Source organism: Physcomitrium patens, chromosome 9 (genome assembly GCF_059467195.1).
Source record: "Physcomitrium patens ecotype Gransden chromosome 9, ASM5946719v1, whole genome shotgun sequence".
Taxonomy (NCBI): Eukaryota; Viridiplantae; Streptophyta; class Bryopsida; order Funariales; family Funariaceae; genus Physcomitrium; species Physcomitrium patens.
The window spans coordinates 4,986,861-5,008,058 of NC_143418.1; the positions used below are offsets into that span (position 1 = coordinate 4,986,861).

The 21,198-nt window shown below is 37.4% G+C and overlaps 2 protein-coding genes across 6 annotated transcripts; one reads left to right on the plus strand and one right to left on the minus strand.

The window, feature by feature from the left end:
- The first annotated feature begins 8,747 nt into the window (after nucleotides 1–8,747).
- On the plus strand, nucleotides 8,748–11,238 carry LOC112286851 (uncharacterized). 4 transcript variants are annotated; one of them, XR_002971153.3, is made up of 5 exons: nucleotides 8,785–8,955; nucleotides 9,101–9,204; nucleotides 9,312–9,590; nucleotides 9,916–10,234; nucleotides 10,792–11,238. XR_002971153.3 is itself a non-coding variant. In XM_024529174.3 (4 exons), the coding sequence occupies exons 1-4, from the start codon at nucleotides 8,871–8,873 to the stop codon at nucleotides 9,932–9,934; spliced, it is 270 nt and encodes an 89-aa protein (XP_024384942.1). In that variant the 5' UTR covers nucleotides 8,759–8,870; the 3' UTR covers nucleotides 9,935–10,086. The 4 variants fall into 4 exon arrangements, 1 of the variants encoding a protein (XP_024384942.1); XR_012218209.2 differs by lacking the exon at nucleotides 10,792–11,238 and having other exon boundaries at nucleotides 8,748–8,955; nucleotides 9,101–9,311; nucleotides 9,529–9,590; nucleotides 9,916–9,990; XR_016504703.1 differs by lacking the exon at nucleotides 10,792–11,238 and having other exon boundaries at nucleotides 8,749–8,955; nucleotides 9,101–9,246; nucleotides 9,529–9,590; nucleotides 9,916–9,986.
- Nucleotides 11,239–11,749: 511 nt separating this feature from the next.
- Nucleotides 11,750–17,859, minus strand: LOC112286850 (uncharacterized). Of its 2 annotated transcripts, none has more exons than XM_024529171.3 (10): nucleotides 17,395–17,859; nucleotides 16,427–16,470; nucleotides 16,177–16,306; nucleotides 15,578–15,707; nucleotides 14,535–15,280; nucleotides 14,086–14,416; nucleotides 13,614–13,905; nucleotides 13,264–13,419; nucleotides 12,628–13,149; nucleotides 11,750–12,384 (listed from the first exon to the last, which is right to left on the minus strand). In XM_024529171.3, exons 1-10 carry the CDS (start codon nucleotides 17,564–17,566, stop codon nucleotides 12,067–12,069), a joined length of 2,841 nt encoding a protein of 946 aa, XP_024384939.1. In that variant the 5' UTR covers nucleotides 17,567–17,859; the 3' UTR covers nucleotides 11,750–12,066. The 2 variants fall into 2 exon arrangements, with proteins under 2 accessions (XP_024384939.1, XP_024384938.1); XM_024529170.3 differs by having other exon boundaries at nucleotides 11,750–12,387; nucleotides 17,395–17,850.
- Nucleotides 17,860–21,198: the final 3,339 nt, after the last annotated feature.

Below are 21,198 nucleotides of genomic sequence, written 5' to 3' on the forward strand. Positions count from 1 at the left end.
TGATGATGTTGAATTTTTTTTTTTTTTTTTTTTTTGCTTAGTGAGAGATTCAAAATATATTGTATCAATTTGCATTGGTTTTTGCCTTGATGAATAAGTTTTAAAAATTTAGGAATTATCAATATTATTTGAATAATTTATCTTCAATCAAATCTTTCTTCTTCATATCTTTTAATTAGTCAATTGTTGCATGCAATGGCTTAAGCAATAAATTGTTCAAAAAAATCTACTTTTGATATTGTCAATAATAAATCTTTGATGTTATTCTTCAACCTATATCAAAATTAGTTGATAAAGGCTTTATTATTCTAATCCACATTGCAAGCAAGATTTTGGAATTTAACAATATATATAGTCGCTGATTGTGATCTTTATTGTAAAAATAAGAGCTTGATTTTTGCTATTCTTTCTTGATTACTATCTTTGAATATGGCTGGGAATTCTTTTAAGAATAAATTAAAATTATAAAAGAGTTGGGAATCTTTTCTCATCAAAAGTGTAAACCAAGAAAGAGCACTTCTAGATAGAAGTGTGTCTGTGAATCTAATTTGAATAAATCCATTAAGATATTGGAAAAGATGTAACCTTAGATGAACTTAATTTGTTGCAATAATCCTCAAAATTTTGATTTTGTTCTATCAAACTTCTTAGGCATATTAATCCTTGTCTCTTTTGTACTTATAGAAGCATGACTTTTTGGATTTGGTTGTATAATTAATTTACTTGTTTTCCTCAACTACAAAACTTTTTTGCATAGATTTTGAATTTCTTCTATAAGTATAGGAATAGTACTTTCATAAATAGCATTGGTATTGCATGAAATTTCTACCCTAAGAGTATTGACAAGCTTATGAAGATCTATAATAGTTATAAATCTATTATCACTTTTTGAAAAATCTACCCATTGGTTGTTGAATATACCATTCAAAAGCTGTATCTTTTAAAGTTGCTAGCAATTATCTCAACCAAATATCTTCAGTTCTACCATTATTAGGTAAGTATTCTGTCAAGAATTGAAATATATGGTGATCAAGATCAGAGCCTGGCCAACCACTAAAAGTAGATAATAGTGCCACACTTGTAGTTCGGTCTCCTATTCCTCCCATTTGTATCACAATTGGTACTTCTAGCACTCCCACGGCTATTGGTGTTGTCATTGGTCTCCTTACTATTTGAATCTGAATTTTTCTTTCTTTGATTTTTCTTGGACCTACAATTCTTTTTTGTCATTCTCGTAGGATATTTCTTATACGTAATCGCTCTTGTCTTTCTTTCACTTGTCGATTAATTCTTTGATAATCTTTTCCTTCATGATTATCACTCATAATCTTTCATTCTTCCCATATAATCAATTTTTAATATTTCATATTATTATCATTTCCTTGATAGCGGTACCAAAATGTTGTTCTCGTTTCATTCAAGCTTTGATATTTCAAAGCAATTGAACTAATAGAGGTGGGTTCAAACATGGAGAAAGATTGGTTATATGAATTGGGTCTGTTAGTATCACAATTGACTATACTTTGGCTATCTAAAGTCAATTATCAAAATACAAAATACCAAGACTTACTACTTCCATCTTAATTCAACACATAATCTATTCTATGACTATCAATTCAACAATACTTCCATATTCTTATCAGTTCATCTCCCACTTATTCTCTTTGCAGTTTATATATTCAATTACTGATCTCCAGCTTATTTATTATATTCAGTTTCTCAATTCATCACACAAAATTCAGTATCTTCACTTAACACAATACAATTTGATAATCTCAATTCTACAGATCTTCTCCAAAACGATCAGTCCAAAATCATATTCCACAATATTCTAATCACAGCTTCAACAATACTTCTCTCAATTCTAATTCTTTATAAGAAAAACAAAAGAAGTGGCACCAAGCTTATCCCGGCTTACGACTCTTACAGTCTGGCTCTCGATCTCTCTTTCCTCAACCTATTTATCCTACCAAAAGATGATCCTTCGGCCAGCAGATTCTAAAGGTTATGATCCTTTGAATTCTTAATCATTTATTCCACTAACAACCTACTGTTATCAACTAAACTGCCTAACCATTAGTCTAATTCTCAAGGTTATCAATAACCAACCAGTACCTTACCACAAAGTTTATTTACCTATTCTATAATTTGATATTAATTAGAAATTCAATTTCGATTATAATTTCACTATATAGTCATATTACATCACGACAACGTATTACTAATCTACTAACATCAAAGATACATCTGAACTGAAACAAGTATGTTATGAAAGAAGAAAGTATGATAAGCTATGAATATTGTATAGACAGATGATAAGGAAGTTGCAGGCAAGAAAGTTGCAATTGCTTGAAAGTATAAAATAAATAAGATATTAAAGGTACATCATAAAGACATGAAATTTGTACTTTATATAAAATAAAATAAAAATAATGAAATCCATGAGAATGATTGTGTTTTTATCAAATTGGAGATACCTTATCATATTCTAGAGCACATTTGTAATTATTAAAAAATTTGAGGATATAGTTGCTATTATCAAGAATGTAAAAATATTCTTTATATTTTAATATATTTTAAGAATATATGTGATATTTTTTCTATATTTTAAATATTTTTCAAAACTTTATAATGATTAAAATCATAAAAAATGATATATATATAAATTCATAAAAATAAATAAATAAATAAAAATAAAAAATAATTTGATTCATTTTATAGTATTTTCTTATTCCATACTATTTTTAAATATCAAAGACTTTAATTTTTAATTTTTATTTAAAAACAAAAATAAAAACATTAACAAATATATTTCTTCACCACATAGGAGTCTTTTTAAAACTTTTATACCATATCCTTTTAAACTGGGTTTCCATAAATAAATACCTCTAATTAGAGAGCATTACTATATTTCTTTTAATGTGCAAGTACGGAGAACTGATCAGTAAAGCAACATTATGTATTTATATTTTTTTAATTCTTTAATTTCATTCTTTTGACAATGGATATGCTTCTAGTTATTGTAATGGCAATGGTGGCAACATTATTGTCGTTGCATTCTTCTCTAGCACCAGTCCATCAATTATTCATATTCTTTTCATGACCTCATCATAATCGTCGCCATGAGAGAGCACAAGCTTTCTCTACCAAGAGTGAGTGAGTACCTTGAGAGCAGACTCTTGCTTCTCTTAAACTACACTTTTGTCTTAGATTTATTTTTGGCAACATGCTTGTTCTTGTAGAAGAGGATAGTTAGATTACAAGGTGGAGGCGGAAGAAGGGAGAGAAATAGAGGTAAATGTTGCCACCATGGTGTACTATTTCAAGGCATATCCCAAATGCAGAGACTACGTTATTTATATGGGCCTTGATAAGTACAAAAACAAGGACCTTAATAAGTATGGATTATCATAGGATATCTGATGAGTTCCATTTTGTAAACTATAGATGTCAAAGACAAGTGCTATTTGTGTTGTGGCATTCCTTCATGAACTTAGGTTTTGACGATATACATAGTCTTGCAAAGGAAGAAAAGAGATTGCTTTTGTTGTGAATTCAACATTAGCTTTGTACAATCAAATGTAGGTCCTTGTTTTTGTAGTTTGGATTGAATCTAAGTTCATCCGTGCCTTGTTAAGTCAAATTATTTTGGACTTAGAAGATATTTTTATAACTAGGATGGAAAAGATTAATTGATAGGATCACATGAATTATATTATTAGGCCTATTGAAGAACAAGCAACATAAAGTCATAAAACTTAGCATCAATAAGGTTGTATACAAAGAGAGTATAGAATAAGATGTCTCTTACTTCCAACACTCATTACTTATAAGTGGTAGTTGTTGCCATAATAAATAACTTCTATCCTATGATGAATACATCCATCCAATATTCTATCGAGACTATCCATTATTATCTTATTTATTATGAAAATATACTTTTAGTATATTTTTTATAATTTTAAGATCCTTGATTCATTTATATACTTTATCTATTATTTATTATCTATTGTAAATATCAAGAGCCAACCTTTTAACTAATAGCAACTTAAGTAAACTAATATCCTCTATAATATTACTTATTCTACTTTCATATTTACTTATATACTTTAACATTCTTACTTTGATATTTTTAAAGGCTTTCAGTTCTAATGACTTTGTCAAAATGTGATGACTATCTTTTACTAGAGCCTTTTTCAACAAATCAATAAGCATGTCTTCCATCGCACAATACTTCATATCATTCACTCTCATTTCAATCTTCTTTCTTATGAAGTAATATTAAATGTCAATGTGTTTGATCCTTGAATGATGCTTTGGATTCTTTGTAAATAGAAGACATGCTTAATTATCACATTCTATTGGAGTTACTTTCATTTACAATACTCTAATGTCTTCCAAAAGTTGTCTTAAGTATATTGTATCTATTGCAAAATGACTTACTGTCATGTACTCTACCTCCATTGTTGATCTTACAATTATTGGTTGTGTCTTGTAATTCCATGAAATAGCTCCCATTCTAATAAAGAACACATATCCAATTATTTATCTTCTATCATTTGCATCTCTAATCCAATCCATATCACAATAATCATATAAAATAATGTTATCACCTCTAAGGCACAATTTGAAATGCAAAGTGTCTTTTAAGTACCTCATGATTCTTTTGATGGTTGCTTAATGGATTGGTCTAGTCTTTGACATGTGTTGGCTTATAATACTTATTGCATATAGAAGATCTATCATTGTGCCAACTATTACATATATAAGTGAATCCACTACTATCTTGTATAGAATACCTTGTATTTCACCTTTAACTTGAGCATATTCTTCATCTTTGAGCTTCATCAATTTCAAATTAGCCTCTAAAGATGTTTCAATAGGTTTACATTCTTTCAAATTGAATTGTTTTAACACTTCTTCAATATATTTGCTTTGGCTCATTGTAATGGTCTTTTTAGCATGATCTCTCACAAAGTCCACTCTTAAACAATAGTAAAGCTCTTTCAAATTACTCATGTCATATTCTTTTTCTAACTTTGCCTTCAACCAATCCATCATCTTCATAGTATTGTTTAAGATAATTAAATCATCAACATAAAAAATGACAATTAATATGAACTCATTTGATTGCATCACATACAAAAAATAATCAAATTCACTCCTTTCAAATCTTTCATTCACAAAGAATGTATCAATGTGTTGATACCATCTCCTTAAAAATTACTTGAATCCATATAAGGCTTTCTTCAACTTACAAACAAGAAGTTGTTTGCCTTCTTCTACAAATCCTTGAAGTTGCTCCATGTAGATGTCTTCTCTTAGATTTCCATTTAAGAAAGTCATCTTCACATCCATTTGATGCATCTCCAAGTCCATTACTGCTCCAATTGCAACAATGATTCTAATAGTGGTGAATTTAGCCACAAAAATAATTGTCTCATTGAAATCTACACCAACCACTTGTGAATAGCCTTTGGTAATCAATCTAGACTTATATCTCACAACATTGTCTATTGCATCCCTTTTGGTTCTAAATACCTACTTACAATCAATTAAAAATCGATTTGATAGAAGTTGAGTAAATTACCATGTTCCATTATCTATGAGTAATTTTTACTTTTCTTCTATTGCATTTTCCTACTTCATATCATTTGTGGACTTCATTATATCACAAAAACTCAATAGATGAAGAAAGAGTGTAATATTGGCATGTTTTTTACTTACTTGAAGAAAGATGTGATTCTTCAACCATGCACCAAGTTTTTTTCTATCTCTCAAAAGATATCTCTTTTCATTTAATGAAGCTTCACCTTCTTTCACTCTAAGGTTTCTTATGAGCTTCTTCTGTCTTAAAACTTATTTTTTCACATTCAAAGATTAGTACTATTTATTAATATTATCATTTTCAATATCTTGATAGTCTTCATTGCTAGTTTTAGCAATAGTAGGCATATTATAGTCTACCTTCTTTGGTTCTTCATCTTAATTTGAATTTCTACCATCATCAATGTCATCATCTTTTTTCTTTTTCTTTTTTTTTTTTTTTTGCTGAAATTGAAGATATGTCAACAAACACACCATTACTCATACTAGTAAAAAAACATCTCCAAGTATTCATATGCACTTTTATGTTCCAAAAATTCTACATCACCACTCTTGATAATCTCTTTGGTTTGTAAATACATTAGTCTATATGCCTTGGTACCTTCATAATATCCAACAAACACATATTTTGTATCTTTTGCATCAAGTTTGGACCTCAGATAATCTGATATTTTTACATAAGCATTGCATTCAAAAATCCTTATGTAAGAAATATAAGATTTCTTACCACTCCAAGCTTCTTGTGAAGTCATTGATGTGAATGTACTTGTTAGGTACTTATTCATTATATACACTATATTTATCACTACTTCCATCTAATATTCATATCCAAAGTTTTATATATAAAGCATATTCTTTGTCATTTCTACAATCAAGTGATTTGTTCTTTTAGCAACTCCATTTTTTTGTCGAATTTAGGGAATAGAGGATTGTCTTACAATATCTTGAATCTTCAAGAATTCATCAAAATATTTTAATATGTACTCACCTCCATTATCAGTGCATAACACTTTGAGCTTGCACTCACATTATTTTTCTACAAGAGCCTTAAACTCCTTAAATCTTGAAAAATATTTATTCTTAACTTTAAAGATGTAAATCTACACTTTTCTTAAAAAATCATCAATAAATGTCACAAAGTACCTTGCTCTTCCAATTGATGGTATTTTCATTGGTCTATGAATATCAAAATGCACAATTTCCAATAATTTCCTTGCATGTATTGCAACTTGTCTTGGAAATGAAGCTTTTTGTTGTTTGCCTTGTATATATCCTTTATAAGCAAGTATTAAGGTATTGTGGCTAAATTAACCATGATCCAAGCCACTTATTATGGATTGGAGGTCTTTCATACTTTTAGCATTCAAATAACTAAGTCATTGATGCCAAATTCTAAATTTTTCTTCATCTTATGGAAAATCAATAAATATTACCACTTCTACTTTATTCACGTTTTTATAATTGATGAAGTAGAGGATGCCATCTCTAAAGCCTTTGGCAACATATTGTCCACCTAATGTCTTCACAAAACATCCATTCTTATTAAATTGAATCTTACAACCATGTCATATAAGTTTGCTCATTGAAAGAAAGTTTTTTTTTTCATCTTTGGCACACGTAAGACCTCCTTCAATGTGATTCTTTTAATTTGGTCTTTCACAAAAATTTCTATAATAATGGATTCAATTCTAATGGCTTGTACCATGCCATTGTCTTCCAACCAAATTTTGATTATTGAAAATTCTTTATAAGTATCAAATGAATACTTATATAATATCATATGCTTAGTAGCACCTGAATCTATAATCTACTTAGATATAGCAACCATGAAGGCTTCTTCACTTACTATGAAAGCATAGTTATTTCTATCAAAGTTATCACAAATATTATTTACATTTTACAAAGAGTCTTTTATGCTTCTATTAGTTTATTATAAGCAATTACATGTAAAAAATTGACATCATCCAAATTTGATGCAATTATATCAAAAGCCTTTCTTTTACAACATTTGTATTCTTTCATCAACTTGACATTAGCATTATCACTTGGAGGCTCTTCACTTTCATCTACAATATTCCAATGATCCAATGAAGCCAACAAAAGCTCTATTTTCTTCTTCCAATGGTAGAAGTTGTCACCTCTAAACGTCTCAATCTTTCTTAAACCATCACCTTCACTTGAAACTTATGTAACAAAGGGGTGATTCAAAAAGAATCAAAAAAAGAGAAGAAAGAGCTCTCAAAATCAACAAGAAGATGTTGCTGCTTTAGAAATCTAAAATACCCACTTTGTGAATAAACAAGTGATTTCATTCTTTAATCACTCTCCACTTCACTTATAAGACTTTTCACAAGTCTTATACTCTATCTTAATCTTTTATATAAGCTTTGCCACCCTCCAATCACCCATCTTTTCTCATGAAATACTTCTAACCTCACAAAACACTTCTTATCACTATAAGAGGATCTCAAGAGAAGTTTATCACATAAAACCACATAAAACCACAATGTTTGATCACAAATTATGTAAATTAACAAAGAAATACAAAACTAGTGTTCTAAAACATCATTTTAAAGTATCAAACAACCTCCAAGATTATCATTCTAAAGTATCAAACAACCTCCAAATGATGTGTGATAAGGCTAGTTGGATTCTCCATGATCGGCTGATTGATTTCCATCGTTTTCTTCTAGTTTATGTGTGATTTTTTGGCATTTCATGTTCTCTCTGCTAGATGAAAGATAAGGTCGATCATCTTTGATCTCCTTCAGTTGTATATGGCTGGTTAGTTTGGCTTACGAGTATATATTACGGAATTTAGCGGCCTTGACAGCCTTGGTGAGGAGCGTGACACTTGTGAGGGAACGGAAATATTAGTTGCACTCTGAGCCTGACTCAATTTGTGACAAGCTTACTTGAAGCATTCAGCATCGAAGATAGTAAAGTTTTTTTCTGGTTAATGCGCAATTTACTTGTTATTGTTTTTGTTACTAAAGGTGCTGTGACGACGTGCAATGCTTTTGCGACTGTATAGGCAGATTTCTGCTGAAATATTTTTGCAATGTGGACCCACTTCCGTGCAGGAGTCAGGAGAGGGTTTTCTATCTCTAGCGAATGATATGAGACAGATGTTCAGTAGTTTTTATATTGCCTTGAATCCATTTAGGACAAGGAATTGCAATCGTCGCAACAATAATGAGGGGTTGAATTATTGGTAGAGGTTCCATGTGGATAAATTGTCATCTGCTCATGTTTACCTCAGAATGCCCAAGGGCCAGACCATGGAGATGATCAGCCCTGAACTTCTAGAAGATTGTGCTCAGCTCGTAAAGGCCAACTCCATCCAAGGTATGTAGTTAGAATCAGGTTCTAGATATACGTTTTACGTTGTGTGAGTTGTGGGAAGAACTATTTCATACGCTGCTTGTAATCAAGTGGGTGTTTTCACACTTGAGGTTTAGTCTAATGGACAGGTAGATGGTACCTTGTGTAGAGAACAAGCTCAACAACTTGAACGTTGTTTACACACCGTGGTACAACCTGAGGAAGACTCAAAGCATGGACGTTGGCCAAGTTGGCTTCCACAACTCTAAGTTTGTAAGATTTAGTGGACTCTTCACTTGTTTTCAGCAGAGCTAGGTATATTGTTGATGTGGTCGGGTCCATGGATCTTGAATTGGGCTGAGTTGGTACTCTATTGGCAGGTGCGGACAGTCAGGGTTGAGACACCCAAGAACGAAATCGTGAATCGGTTGAACAAGACCAATACCGAAGAAACACCAGACTTGAAAGATGCAGTTGTTTCCGTGTCTTTGATCTATTTACAGTGTTTTGTTCTGCTAGCTAACACATTTTGTACAAATCAAAGTGCCTCCTTTTGATGCCAATCATAGACATGCTCGGTGAATATGCTGAATGCAGCTGAAAGGGAGGCCTACAACGCTGCAGAGAGAAATGAACGGAAGGCACTTCTCAAGGACAAGGTATTATCCCTTTGCCTTTGGACGTTTTCATATTTCTTTAGAATATGCATTGCATCTGTTCCTTGTTGGAGGGCATGATTAGTCATTTCTAGCATCAACAACTTCAGTAGTGCACCATTTCTACTTGTTCACAACTCGTAACTTTCAGTCAAGTCGAAGTGAATTTATTCCTAGAGGAAACCCTTAATTATTGGTAGAGATGTCTTAGAGAGTATCAGGACGGGATACTGTTTTTGCATTTTTCATCCGCTCTGTTGAATATCTGGATCTAAGAATTGGGGATTATTGGATACTCAAGTTTTAATGATTTTGAAACCGTTCGCAGAATCGTCGAGAAGAAATAGAGCGGCTGGAAAAAGAGAAGCAGGCAGAAATGCGGAGCTACACAAAACTCATGGTTCAGGATAAGATATCTAACAAGGATATTGCTGCTAAGGGAAAATCTTTGGCGGAGTTGGAAAAGGATTTCATGTGACTTTTCTTCATTGTTTAATGTAGTTAATACTATTGTCATTGTGCAGCCTGTCCTCTTTCAATTTCAAATGGAATGTTGTTCTATACTTTCATGGATGAGAAAGCTTGGCGCGTAAGCCTTTACGTCTCAGTTTCCTCAAGGTCTGAGAGAATCGGATCGTCTAAGTGAGGTACTCTTTTCTGTTATTTTCTCTGAGTAGATGTGGTTGTTGTTCTTGTTCTCTTTTTTCTTGTTTTTCTTTCGTATCGCTTGTTGTGATTATTCTAGTATACGATAATCATTTTACGAGGATCGGCTGATATTATTCCTTCCTTGGGGTTCTTTATGCTTGAGTGATGGTTCCTCTGTGGGCGAGAATCTGTTGCCCAGAGTATTAGCCCATCTCTGCACGTGGATGCACCGTTCGGTGCGAAGCAGATCAATTCTCTTCGTTTCTTAATCTTGAACTTTATGTCCACCATTAGCTTTTAGGTTTATTTGATTCCTTATTATGTGATAACGCTCTTCTGGGCCTTTTCACAAATTTTGAAGTTGCTGCGGCCCGCATCTACTCCATTCAAGAGAGCATTGTCGAAATGGCCTGTCTGATTCATCTCGTATTTGCAAGCGTCATAGCTTGTGCCTCCATGAGAATTGCCATGTGTTTGGATGGGGCACGATATACTTGATCTTTTTTGTTGGTACTCTGGTCTTTCGTCCCTAATGGTAGCATTCCTTTGTGTGTAGGATGTCACCGGGATGTATCAGCAAACTTGTGAGACACAGGAGCGTTGATGATGCAAGTGGGAAATGTGACGACATTCTTTTCCTAGGCCATCAAACTTGGGACAATTCTGTCGATTCAGTTCAGATACCCTCGTTATACTGATATGAATAGTATTTATAGAATCACGTCTACATTTTGCCTCCAGAGACTAATGAAGATGTATACAGCGGAAGACAATTTCTTGGCATTTCCTTCTTCTCCCCGCTGTTTAAATGACAGTGACATGACAAAATCTTTTTCTGCAAATGAGATTTGATGACCCAAATTCATATTGGGATATTTTGAATCGACTTTGAAACTTAGAAATTCAGATTTGATTTCCAATTAGTCATCACCAACTCGCAAGGATGTGCTGCTGAACGGTCTGAGAGTAAACACTCACACAAATTAAGGGTTGTTGCATTTCAGTGATTATCACAAATAGTATTGGAAGGAGTGGAATTTTAAATAATCGTGCTTGTCAATCTTTTGTGGTAAAAGAAGTGTCCCGTACATGTTGAATTTAACATGCTAAAATTTGGTAACATATTCATATTGCTCTTCAGTGTACATAGATCGTACTTACCCTACAACTTAGCAGACGATTCAACAACGAATTGTTTCGAAGACAGGTTCCCAAATCGATGAAGTGTAGCTGAATGTTATTTGAGACTCTCATATCGGCTCTTAAACTATACTCCACCTGAACCAAATGAACTAAAAACAGTTCCACACTCGTCCTAAAACAATATCATGATGCCACAACATAGCAAATCAAAATTTTAGCTTACAGAATGTCTCATGAGGATTTTGGATGACTGACGCTTCACCATAAGCAACGTTGCCAACAGGAGTTCATGGACACTAACCTGGCTTTGCACTCCACTCCCAAATATTTACGCATACATTTGCACATCGCCTGTGGATCTCCTAAGCGAGTAAAAGCTCAAAGTTTAACAGTTTCATTGTGTGCCAGTGATTCAAAATTTGTGGCAAGGACAACGGTTGAATCCGCCATACCCATCCTACTGTTATCGTCAAACTTGTATTTACACTCTTCATGTGCCATTACCCACCCCTCTCGGCCTTCCCAAGCTGCCTATTCAACAACAATCCCATCTGCTACACTGCCACCATCTAGAATTGGCGTGGAGAGTATCAATGTAGCCAAGGCAGTCAGCAACCCCCCAGCACACCAAACGCACCGAAATCACATCAAATCTGCGCGTTCGCACATACTACATGACGCCAGCCCACTAATAGTTCGAATTGTTCCATGTCTGTTGTGTACGCTGGAACGCTCCGGCTTGACTATTCCCCCCTCCGCCTACCATGCTTTGGGGCTGTTGAAGCATCTGGTGACTTGGGGCCGGCCCTGTTTGAGACGGATGGTACAAGTTGGCATACGCCGCACTTGGGTGCGCATGCCCGTGCGTGGGTTGTTGCTGAGAGTGCGCATATCCGCTGTGCTGACCTTGCCCGGCCAAATTGTAGTATGAACTCGTCTGCATGGCCCCGGAGGGTCCCATGTCTCGAGGCATCGCTGTTTGTATCCAAACCGTCGAACTGTCTCCCTGCTGCCAAACAACATCTACACTATTAGATCCGTCTCTCGGCGCTTCAAAACGCCTCATCGACTGCGCCACACAGCCCACTGCATTCACCAATATAATCCAACTTACAACAATCAAAACCATCAAACCATCCCTAAATATGCATGCAACACAAGACGCTTGCGCCTACCGACTCACAGATACCATGTCAACGCACCCACCCTTATTCTGCACTCTCACAACATTTGGAGCGCATCGCCATACCTGCTGACCCGGAATGTACAAGGTGCTGTCCTTGTAACGCGATGTGTTCACGTCCATGTACCCAGAAGCAGTTCCGGTTGTCACAGTAGGACTCGACGCATATCCTGAAGGCGTGGTCGTGTAACCTCCATATCCTACGGTTGGCGCAGAATGAGGAGCGTTTCCGGCCCCTGCCCCAGGCTTGTACTGTTGCATCGGAAACTTCACAGCCGCCGCTCCGCTCGCTGGGTAAGAAGATACCGCTGCTGCAGGAGTATACGTGGAACCTGCTGGAAGCTGAGCGTAGGATGCGCTGCTCGAGTTGTGAACGTGGTGCGAATACGAAGGCAGCAAGTAAGGAAAAGTAGCCGGCATGTACTGGTAACCCATGTAGTTCCCGAAGTGCCCCGAAGGTGGCTGCGAGTAATGCATCGGCAAAGCCTGCTGGGGCATCACTTGTGTAGTCTGCACGTTGTTTCCCGGTTGCGAACTTTGCGCAACACTCACACTGGGTGTTGTAGAAGCTAGCATCGCATTCCCTCGCTGCACAACCACACAACCCTCTTTATCACAATCGCATCATGAAAGTCTCTCAGAACACAGGTTCCTCAAAAACATCAGAGCCGCATCCTTCCTATTCCAAACCAGATCCCTCACCTCCTGAGATGATGGAAGGGATGGAGCTGCCATCAGACCAATATTCCCAGAATACTTGCTTGCGGTGTAAGTCGGAGCGTAGGGAGAATACAGCCGATCGGATTCTGCTCCCCGGAATGCTGAAGTGTAGTAACTCGTCGTCGGATCGTATGTCGGCTGCGTAACATCACAACAGCGGCATCAAGCAAGCCAATCAGGCCATGAATCGTTTCAACCACATACTCATTCACATACTTCCAACAAGCTAGGCAAGTGAAACTGAACCCACGGCCAGGCTCCATAACAGAAAGAAGGGCAGAAAATAGAGAACAATTAAACACAGCGCGCAGCCCCACATGCTCATCACCTACCATTATGTTTGGAATACGAGGTGCGTCTTGAGGTACCGACTCCGCTTGTTCGTACCCATATTGACTGCCGGGGATATGTGGCATCCGCCCAAACCCAGGGTAGTTTGAGGCCCCCAAGAAATAAGGTGTCTGCTGCACCACAGGGTCAGCTTTCGTGTGCTGCTCCTGAACTGGAACCACAGGAGCTTGATGGACCACGGATGGCGCCTCCACGGTCGTGGTCATGTTCTCCACCAGAGTCGGCACTTGCTGCAGCCCATACGACTGAACCGTCTGCACTTGGGCTTCAACGCTGGAAATCACCCATGATAACCTATCAGCTCGCATGCACACCGTACAACCTTCTCACTGCACCAATAATCACTCACACCTACCGGCGAACCACAAAAACGAAAGCGCTCCTACATAACCCAAGTATGATGCACTCAACGCTGCTACAGATCCCATTTCAACCTCAACTTCACGAGCTCACCTTGATGGAGGAGACAGCTCGATGGGAGCCTCCTCCGCTGCAATTGTCTCAACGTTCTTCTTGTTCTCCTGCACTTCTGCAAGCGCAAAGCTCGTCCCGAAATCGGCCCCAAAGCTGCCGAAGCTAAGATGCGAGCGGTCAGCATCCGGCACTCGGAGATGCGTCGGTATGATCACCGGCTCATCATCCTGTATACTCAAAGAATGGTAAGCTTGTGCTATGCTCGTGGGGTCCACGGCATCCAGACCCTGAGAACTACCGTCCGATGACACTCCTAGCAAGTTATGACCTGGGGCATTGGTCGTCCACTCCGAATCACCGCTCCCCGCAACTGCAAGTTCCAAAACCATGCCCGACAGTCCATCAAATCGGCCCAACCAACATCCCTGCATCCCAAAAAGAAAACCCCAGTCCCCCGGTCGTCCATAAAATATCCAACGCACCCATACCTTTCTGAGTGCCCACAGGCTGCTGCAAGGATCCATACAAAGGCCGCCCGTTAAACTGACTCCCGCCAAGTACGCTAATTGACGCATGTCCTTGCGAGTTGCCGGCTTCCATCCTCAAGGCAGCTTCGTCCACGATCGCATCTGGATTCGACGGTGCAGTCGCTGCCGCAGCAGAGGGAGAAGATGGTCGCGCTCCCACCACCTCCACCTCAGTCTCTAGGTGTCCAGGCTCTATGTCCGCTGGATTAACGCTTGCTTGAGCGGATGGTGACGCTGCGATTGAATTTATAGTCACCTCTGTTTCCGTCGAACTTACGGGCTGGTCTCCGATCGGCAGCTGATTGCCCACCGATCGGATTGCAACTTTTGCATCCAGGGCCTGCGAATCTATCGACGTTAGTAGCACCGGGTCCGCAGTCGACGAACAAAACTCCGACGACTCCGGTGAGGATATAGATGCTGCCGCAGGGGCTGCGGCTGCTGGATACGACGGCGTCACCGCCGCTTGGACGGCCGGAACGATTGGGGGAGTTGGAGGGGCTTGGAAGCTCGAGGGAGGTGGAGGATGAGCTGCTCGTCCTTTTAATAGATCTGCCATTGTACTGTGACCTGACGCCCATGCTCCTTGAGGGGCTGGTGAGGGTCTCACATTTCCGCTGATTCCATTTGCTGCTCCTGCTGAGCTTCCGCTGCCTGCATTCAGGGCTTGAGCTGGTAGTGCTGCGCCTGTTGCGGCCGGCACAGGGCTGCAACTCACAACCACGCCACTCAAAGATCCATTTCCAGAAACCAATGCCTCAAAAATTGTATTGACCAACCAACCACCCCCGCTCAACAACACGATCAAACCCAAACTACACCCCACAACTCCAAAACAAGGCCAATGCTAAGAATCCCAAATTGGTCTGCCACAATATACTATACCAAAAAGACGCCCCACAACAGAGCTTGACCTAAAATGTAGCACATAGCGCTCTCAACGTCTGCGTGAAATGGTGGCATTACACTCCCATACGACTCGTTAACTGGTATCTCGCGCTTACCTCGGCGCCGAAGCCGACGGCTTCGCGGGACCGTGTGCAGGGCTCGAGTTTGAAAACGTGCTCGAACTTTGTGAACCAGAATGAATTCCATTTTCTCTCCCATACGATCGACCTCGCCCACCAGGGGACTCTGAACAGCCCAACAAACCGCACAAATCATAACACCCTTCCCCAAAAACCCACCGCGCCACTCTCGGAGCTACCATTCTAACAGTGCCCATAAACTACATCGCCCGCTCCCCCCCCCCGTGCCAATCCATTTCCTCAAACAAACACCAAGCATTCTTTGCATAGAATTCGTTGATCAATACATTCACCATGAAAGACGTTCCCGCGACACGCACTTCTCTGATTGTAAAGATGACCAAACTTGTACCACTACCCTCGCCTGCATAACTGTCCTTAGAATCCACATCATGAAACTCCATCCATCACCCTGCCAACGCAGCTCAATCGTTGGACGAAGGAGAATGAAATCCCTGGCTCATCTGCTGTCTTCATTTACGACCCTTTACATATTCTTTACATTCGACGCATTCCCCTGCATACCTTAGCCTGCTCAACGAGAGAGGAAACATGAAATGAGCAGTAACACTCACCTTGTGAACTGTAACGCGGCAGAGAACCTCCTCTTCCACCACCACCACCACGCCCACCTCCCCTGGTGTAACCACCACTCCCAGGACGCCCCATCATGTCAACATCCCTGTCCTTCGCTCCTCCACTCCGCTGTGTACCATCATGCACCAGAGTGTCAGACTCACCGAAACGCTCCCAACATTCACACACAGCTTTCTTTTCAGGAACTATAATAGCAATACTCAGCTCCAAACCTCCACTGTTTCTCACCTCTTTTTTTTTGTCCCGCTTCCTCCTCACTTCATGAAACGAATCTGGCATCATCAAACCCACCGTTAGCACCTCGATTCACTCACCCTGCACCCACCTAATGCTTTGCCAAATCAACACCTCGCTAATGAAGCAAAGTCTAAATTGCAGTAAAAAGGTCCAAATTTTTTTCACAGTAGCGGTGCGTGTGTAAGGAAACAGCCCCAATACCCCTGCCCCCCACAATAACCCAAAGAAAATACCAACACGTCAAAGGCTCCACCCGCCACCCACAAAACTATCACCCTCGTTGACACCTCAGGTGCACTGATTCACGGCCCAATTACGAAGGGTTTTAATCACTGGGATGCCAAAAAGCCCTAAACTACTTCCTGCCCGTCCACTGGGGTTCATAACAAATAAAATTCGACCACGACAAAATAAATCAACTGGTCCATGTCGAACCCTATAATGCGAAGCCCTGTTCACGCCAGAAATACACCATTACTAAAAACTCCCCAAATGCTCTAATCCGCGCCAAGTATCACCCTGCTGTTGGAGTCTCATGTTAAGTCTATTCCTCAAGGAAGTCGAAGCTCGGGGATTTTCAACCAGCCATGGCACAAGACGACCGCAGTGTTCCTTCCACCAAGCATGGAATCCAACTCACTACCGAGCTCAAACACCCAAACTAGAGCATTGTAACATTGCACCGACATTCAATCGATTACTCGCAAGCACGGATTTCCCAATTTGCAGCAGCACGGGTGACCGGGTTCGGGACCCAATCATGCAGAGAACGACGAGGCTAGGCCCTACGGATAGACCTGCCCACGGAGGGCCAATCCTACCTGATCACGGCCCCCGTCGCGCACCTCTACGCTCAAAACTATCAACCCACTAACCATTGACTGCGCGGCATTAGGTTCCATCCGCAGAGCACAAGAACGATCGCGCCGACCGAATTCAGGCGCGCATTCGGAGCGTACCTTGACTCAACAGCCGTTGCACGGTTTCGTTTGGGTCCATGTTACACTCTTTGAGCATGGCATAAATCTCCTCCTCGCTGTTCCCGACCACCTCCTTGAGGTCTTGCACCACCTTCTTCGTGCTAACTGGGATGTCGACGACGGCGCCGCCGCCGCCCCTGCCTGTACTCATCTCGGTAAACAGTGCAGCACCCTGGCGTCCTAGACCAACCCCACCCAAACTCGACCTTCTCGACAAACAGCCTCCCTGTCGAGGCTACCACCAAGCCTCACCAAATCCGTCAGACAGTCGCGTCCGGAGGCCTTGGGGTTCGAAGTGCGAGCTGTAAACAAGTGAAAGATGGGGCAGGGGGGCGGCTCAGGACGCTGAACTACAGCACTCCGCGACAACATGAAAAATAAAATAAAAAACAACCCAACAAGCAAATTCACGTCAATGCTGGTGCTTCTGCTACTGCGATTGCGATGAACACAGTCGGAGATAACTCTGGATGGGCTTGGAGCCCTAATTCCCAATTCGTCCCTATTCACACAGCCACGTTAGGGGGTTCCCAACCGCCACCGTTGCTCCCCTTCCTTCCAGTTTGATTGGAATCATTTGGGGAGTGGCCCTATCATATTTGGATAGAATCCACGCCAGCTGGGTCCTTTTTAAGGGGGTTACTTTGGAGGCTAATATGTAAACTACGGGTCACATGCTATTGTCAGCATTTGACCCTTAATCATTGTTCCCAAAATTGCTGCTTGTGCATCACATCCTTTTTTAGTAACTTCCACTCTTTGCTTCTGCGCTCCCCATAATACAACACAAATCCATGTGTAGGAGCTTGGTGTCCTTTTTCTATGAAGCAACTGCGCAACCTAATTCAACAGCACAATCTTACCACTATCTTTTTTCTTTTCTTTTTTTTGTTTTGTTTTGTTTTTTTTTTTTTTTTATGTTTTTTGTAACTTGACAACTGAAGGGTTTCTGTTCATATTCTATAGACTTTTTTTTAAGTTAATGTTGTGGGTAAGGAATCATTGGCGAAAAAGGTGGAGGCGCTGTGGACGAGGAAGTGATGTAGCGACCTGTGCAATAACATTTATTGCAATTTTTGTTTTGTGCCTTTCTGATGTTCATCATTTGAAAAAAGTGTCATTTCAAGCGTCCCTTGGGGACACATGAGTTCGTGAATAAATAATCCTATGTTTCTGTTTATGGGTAGTAATAACTCGTGTGTTTTTTTAACTGGATAATGAGCATCTTTTGTCTGAAATATAGCCATTTTTGTGGATTGATTGATTGTTTTTTCTAGCTCCGTGCATGGCAAACAAAAGTAGTTGAAGATTCCCATTCATGAACTAGAATGGTGTTAGGAGGTCTGCAATTTCATTGAAATTGGATTTATAAGGCGATATTTTCATTTCTTGTGTAACTTTATCATGTTGAAACAATCCAAAATCGATTACACGTCAAACAAATATGATTTCCTTCTGTTTTACAATTTGAAGTCGTTCTACACAAAGCATGTAAATGAAAACATATATATATATATATATATATATATATATTTATACATGTGAGTGGAAAAAATTCCATCAAAATACTTCTATTTTAAATAAGAAGGCACATTTTTTAAAACAACAAATATTACATTATTGATGATTAATCATCAAATCATTGGAACTTGCAAATTATAATTTTTCTAAAAACATTCAGAGTTCAGAGAATGATGTAAAAAAACAATCAGTCATCTTGGTTTTTTAAAGCCTATTGAGATATGCATTTAAGCAAACAACTTTGTAACTAGTAGAGTACTTATTTTCAAAATGATTATTTTTATTTATTTATTTTCAAATTTTCAAATTTTGTGTATACCAAAAAAATTAACCTAGTTAGAAGAATGATTATTTTCAACAATGCATCACTTAAACATGTAAAAAGCACTTCTTGAACATGCTAAAAATCAAAGTGTATACCAAAAACATGTGCTATTTTTCAAATTAAGGTAGAAACAATAGTTTTATGTGTATTGAGTTAAAAACTAAATGTTGACTAAAATGTAAATTTTGCAATTAAAGAAACAAAATAAATGAATTTCAAAAATAAAAAAAAGAATATGTCACATGGAAGTCTTAAAAGCACAAAGGTATTAGATAATATAAAATATAATAATATACTTTTTTTCAAATTATATATTGATTCTACATACTAAATCACAAGTTTTTTAAAATATCAAGTGTCATAGTGTAATCAATGAGCATATAAAGTATATTAAAAAACTATTTGAAACAATACATAAAAGAAATTGTGTGTGGCTTATGTAAGATTGGATAGACCATATATGACCTAAAATAATTAATGGTTGCATAGAATATATATAGAAACAAATAAATACTCTTTCAAAAAGGTCCATAAAATATTCACTTTAATATACAGACTTAACAATCCTATAATTGTATTAAGATAATGATGGATGTTTCAACAATTGAAAGATTTGGTCTTGAAAACCAAAGTATTAAGAATTTTGGAAGTTCAAATTCCTCTCTATTTATAAGTAGGTTGATTAATTAACCATTTTAAGAAAAAAATAGCAATGCACTTATTGCTTAGAAATAATAAAAAAATATAATAATAATAATTATATATATGTTATTATGATTTATAATAAAAAATAAAATTAATTCTATCAATATAACAATAATAATTTTATAAAAATAAAACATATGTTATTATTTTTAAAATAAGTAAATATTTTAATAAAATATTATTATATACATATAAAGGATATGAATCATAAAAAAATTCTAAAAAAAAAATATATTCTTATGATACTTAAAAAGAGAAAGTAAACAAATCAAAGATAGATATAAGATAGAAACTAGAATTACTAATCTTCAACATAAAGAAACTAAATATTCTTGAATTAAGGCAAGAATCTTAAAAAGACATTGACAAGAGTGACAAAGGCCTCACTCTTGCCTCCATATATACTATCAAAGAGACTATGTGGCAACATTCTATAGATTATTTGATACGTATTCAATTTGCAAGACATGTGTATATATTACAAGATAATCCTATAGAACATTGCCATATAGCTCATAATTAGACAATATTTATGGAGGCAAGAGTGAGAAATTTCTCTCTTTCATCAATACTTTTTTTTATTTTTAGTTTTCTTTTAAGAGTCTCTAATCTTATTGTCTTTGCTAATAGCCATTCTAATCTTAATATTATACCATCTTTGAATCAATATCTATTCTTTTCTAATGACTCAAGAGTGTATTGACCATTTGGTTCTTTGTAATATATGTCTTTGACAAGAAGGTACTAAAGACAAAAATCTAAAATCCACATTGAATCTTTATTTCTAACAATACAAAAATGAAACTCACAAGTAAACTAAGCAATTGGTATCAACTTATACTTGATGGTTATGAAGTACAAAAGCTATGACAATAAAAGAAGATTGCAACAAAAAATCCAAAATATAAAATATAGATAAGAAAAAGTTTAAAACTCAAGTAAAAAATAAATAACAATAAATATTATTAAGTAATTTAAATAGTCTTTAATTAATTAATTTTTAATTCTAAAATACCATTGGTTTTTTTTGAGCAACTTCCATATAAAAGTAATTCAAAAATAATTAAATTTGAACTTTGTATGCTCTTAGAGTGAATTTCTAAACTTTGAAATTTAAAAGTTTTGGACATTTTATTTTATTTTGTGTATATGTATGGATATATAAAAGTCCTATGATTATACATCATTGTCTATTGCCTAGTGGATCTAGCATTGTAATAGATTGTATGATT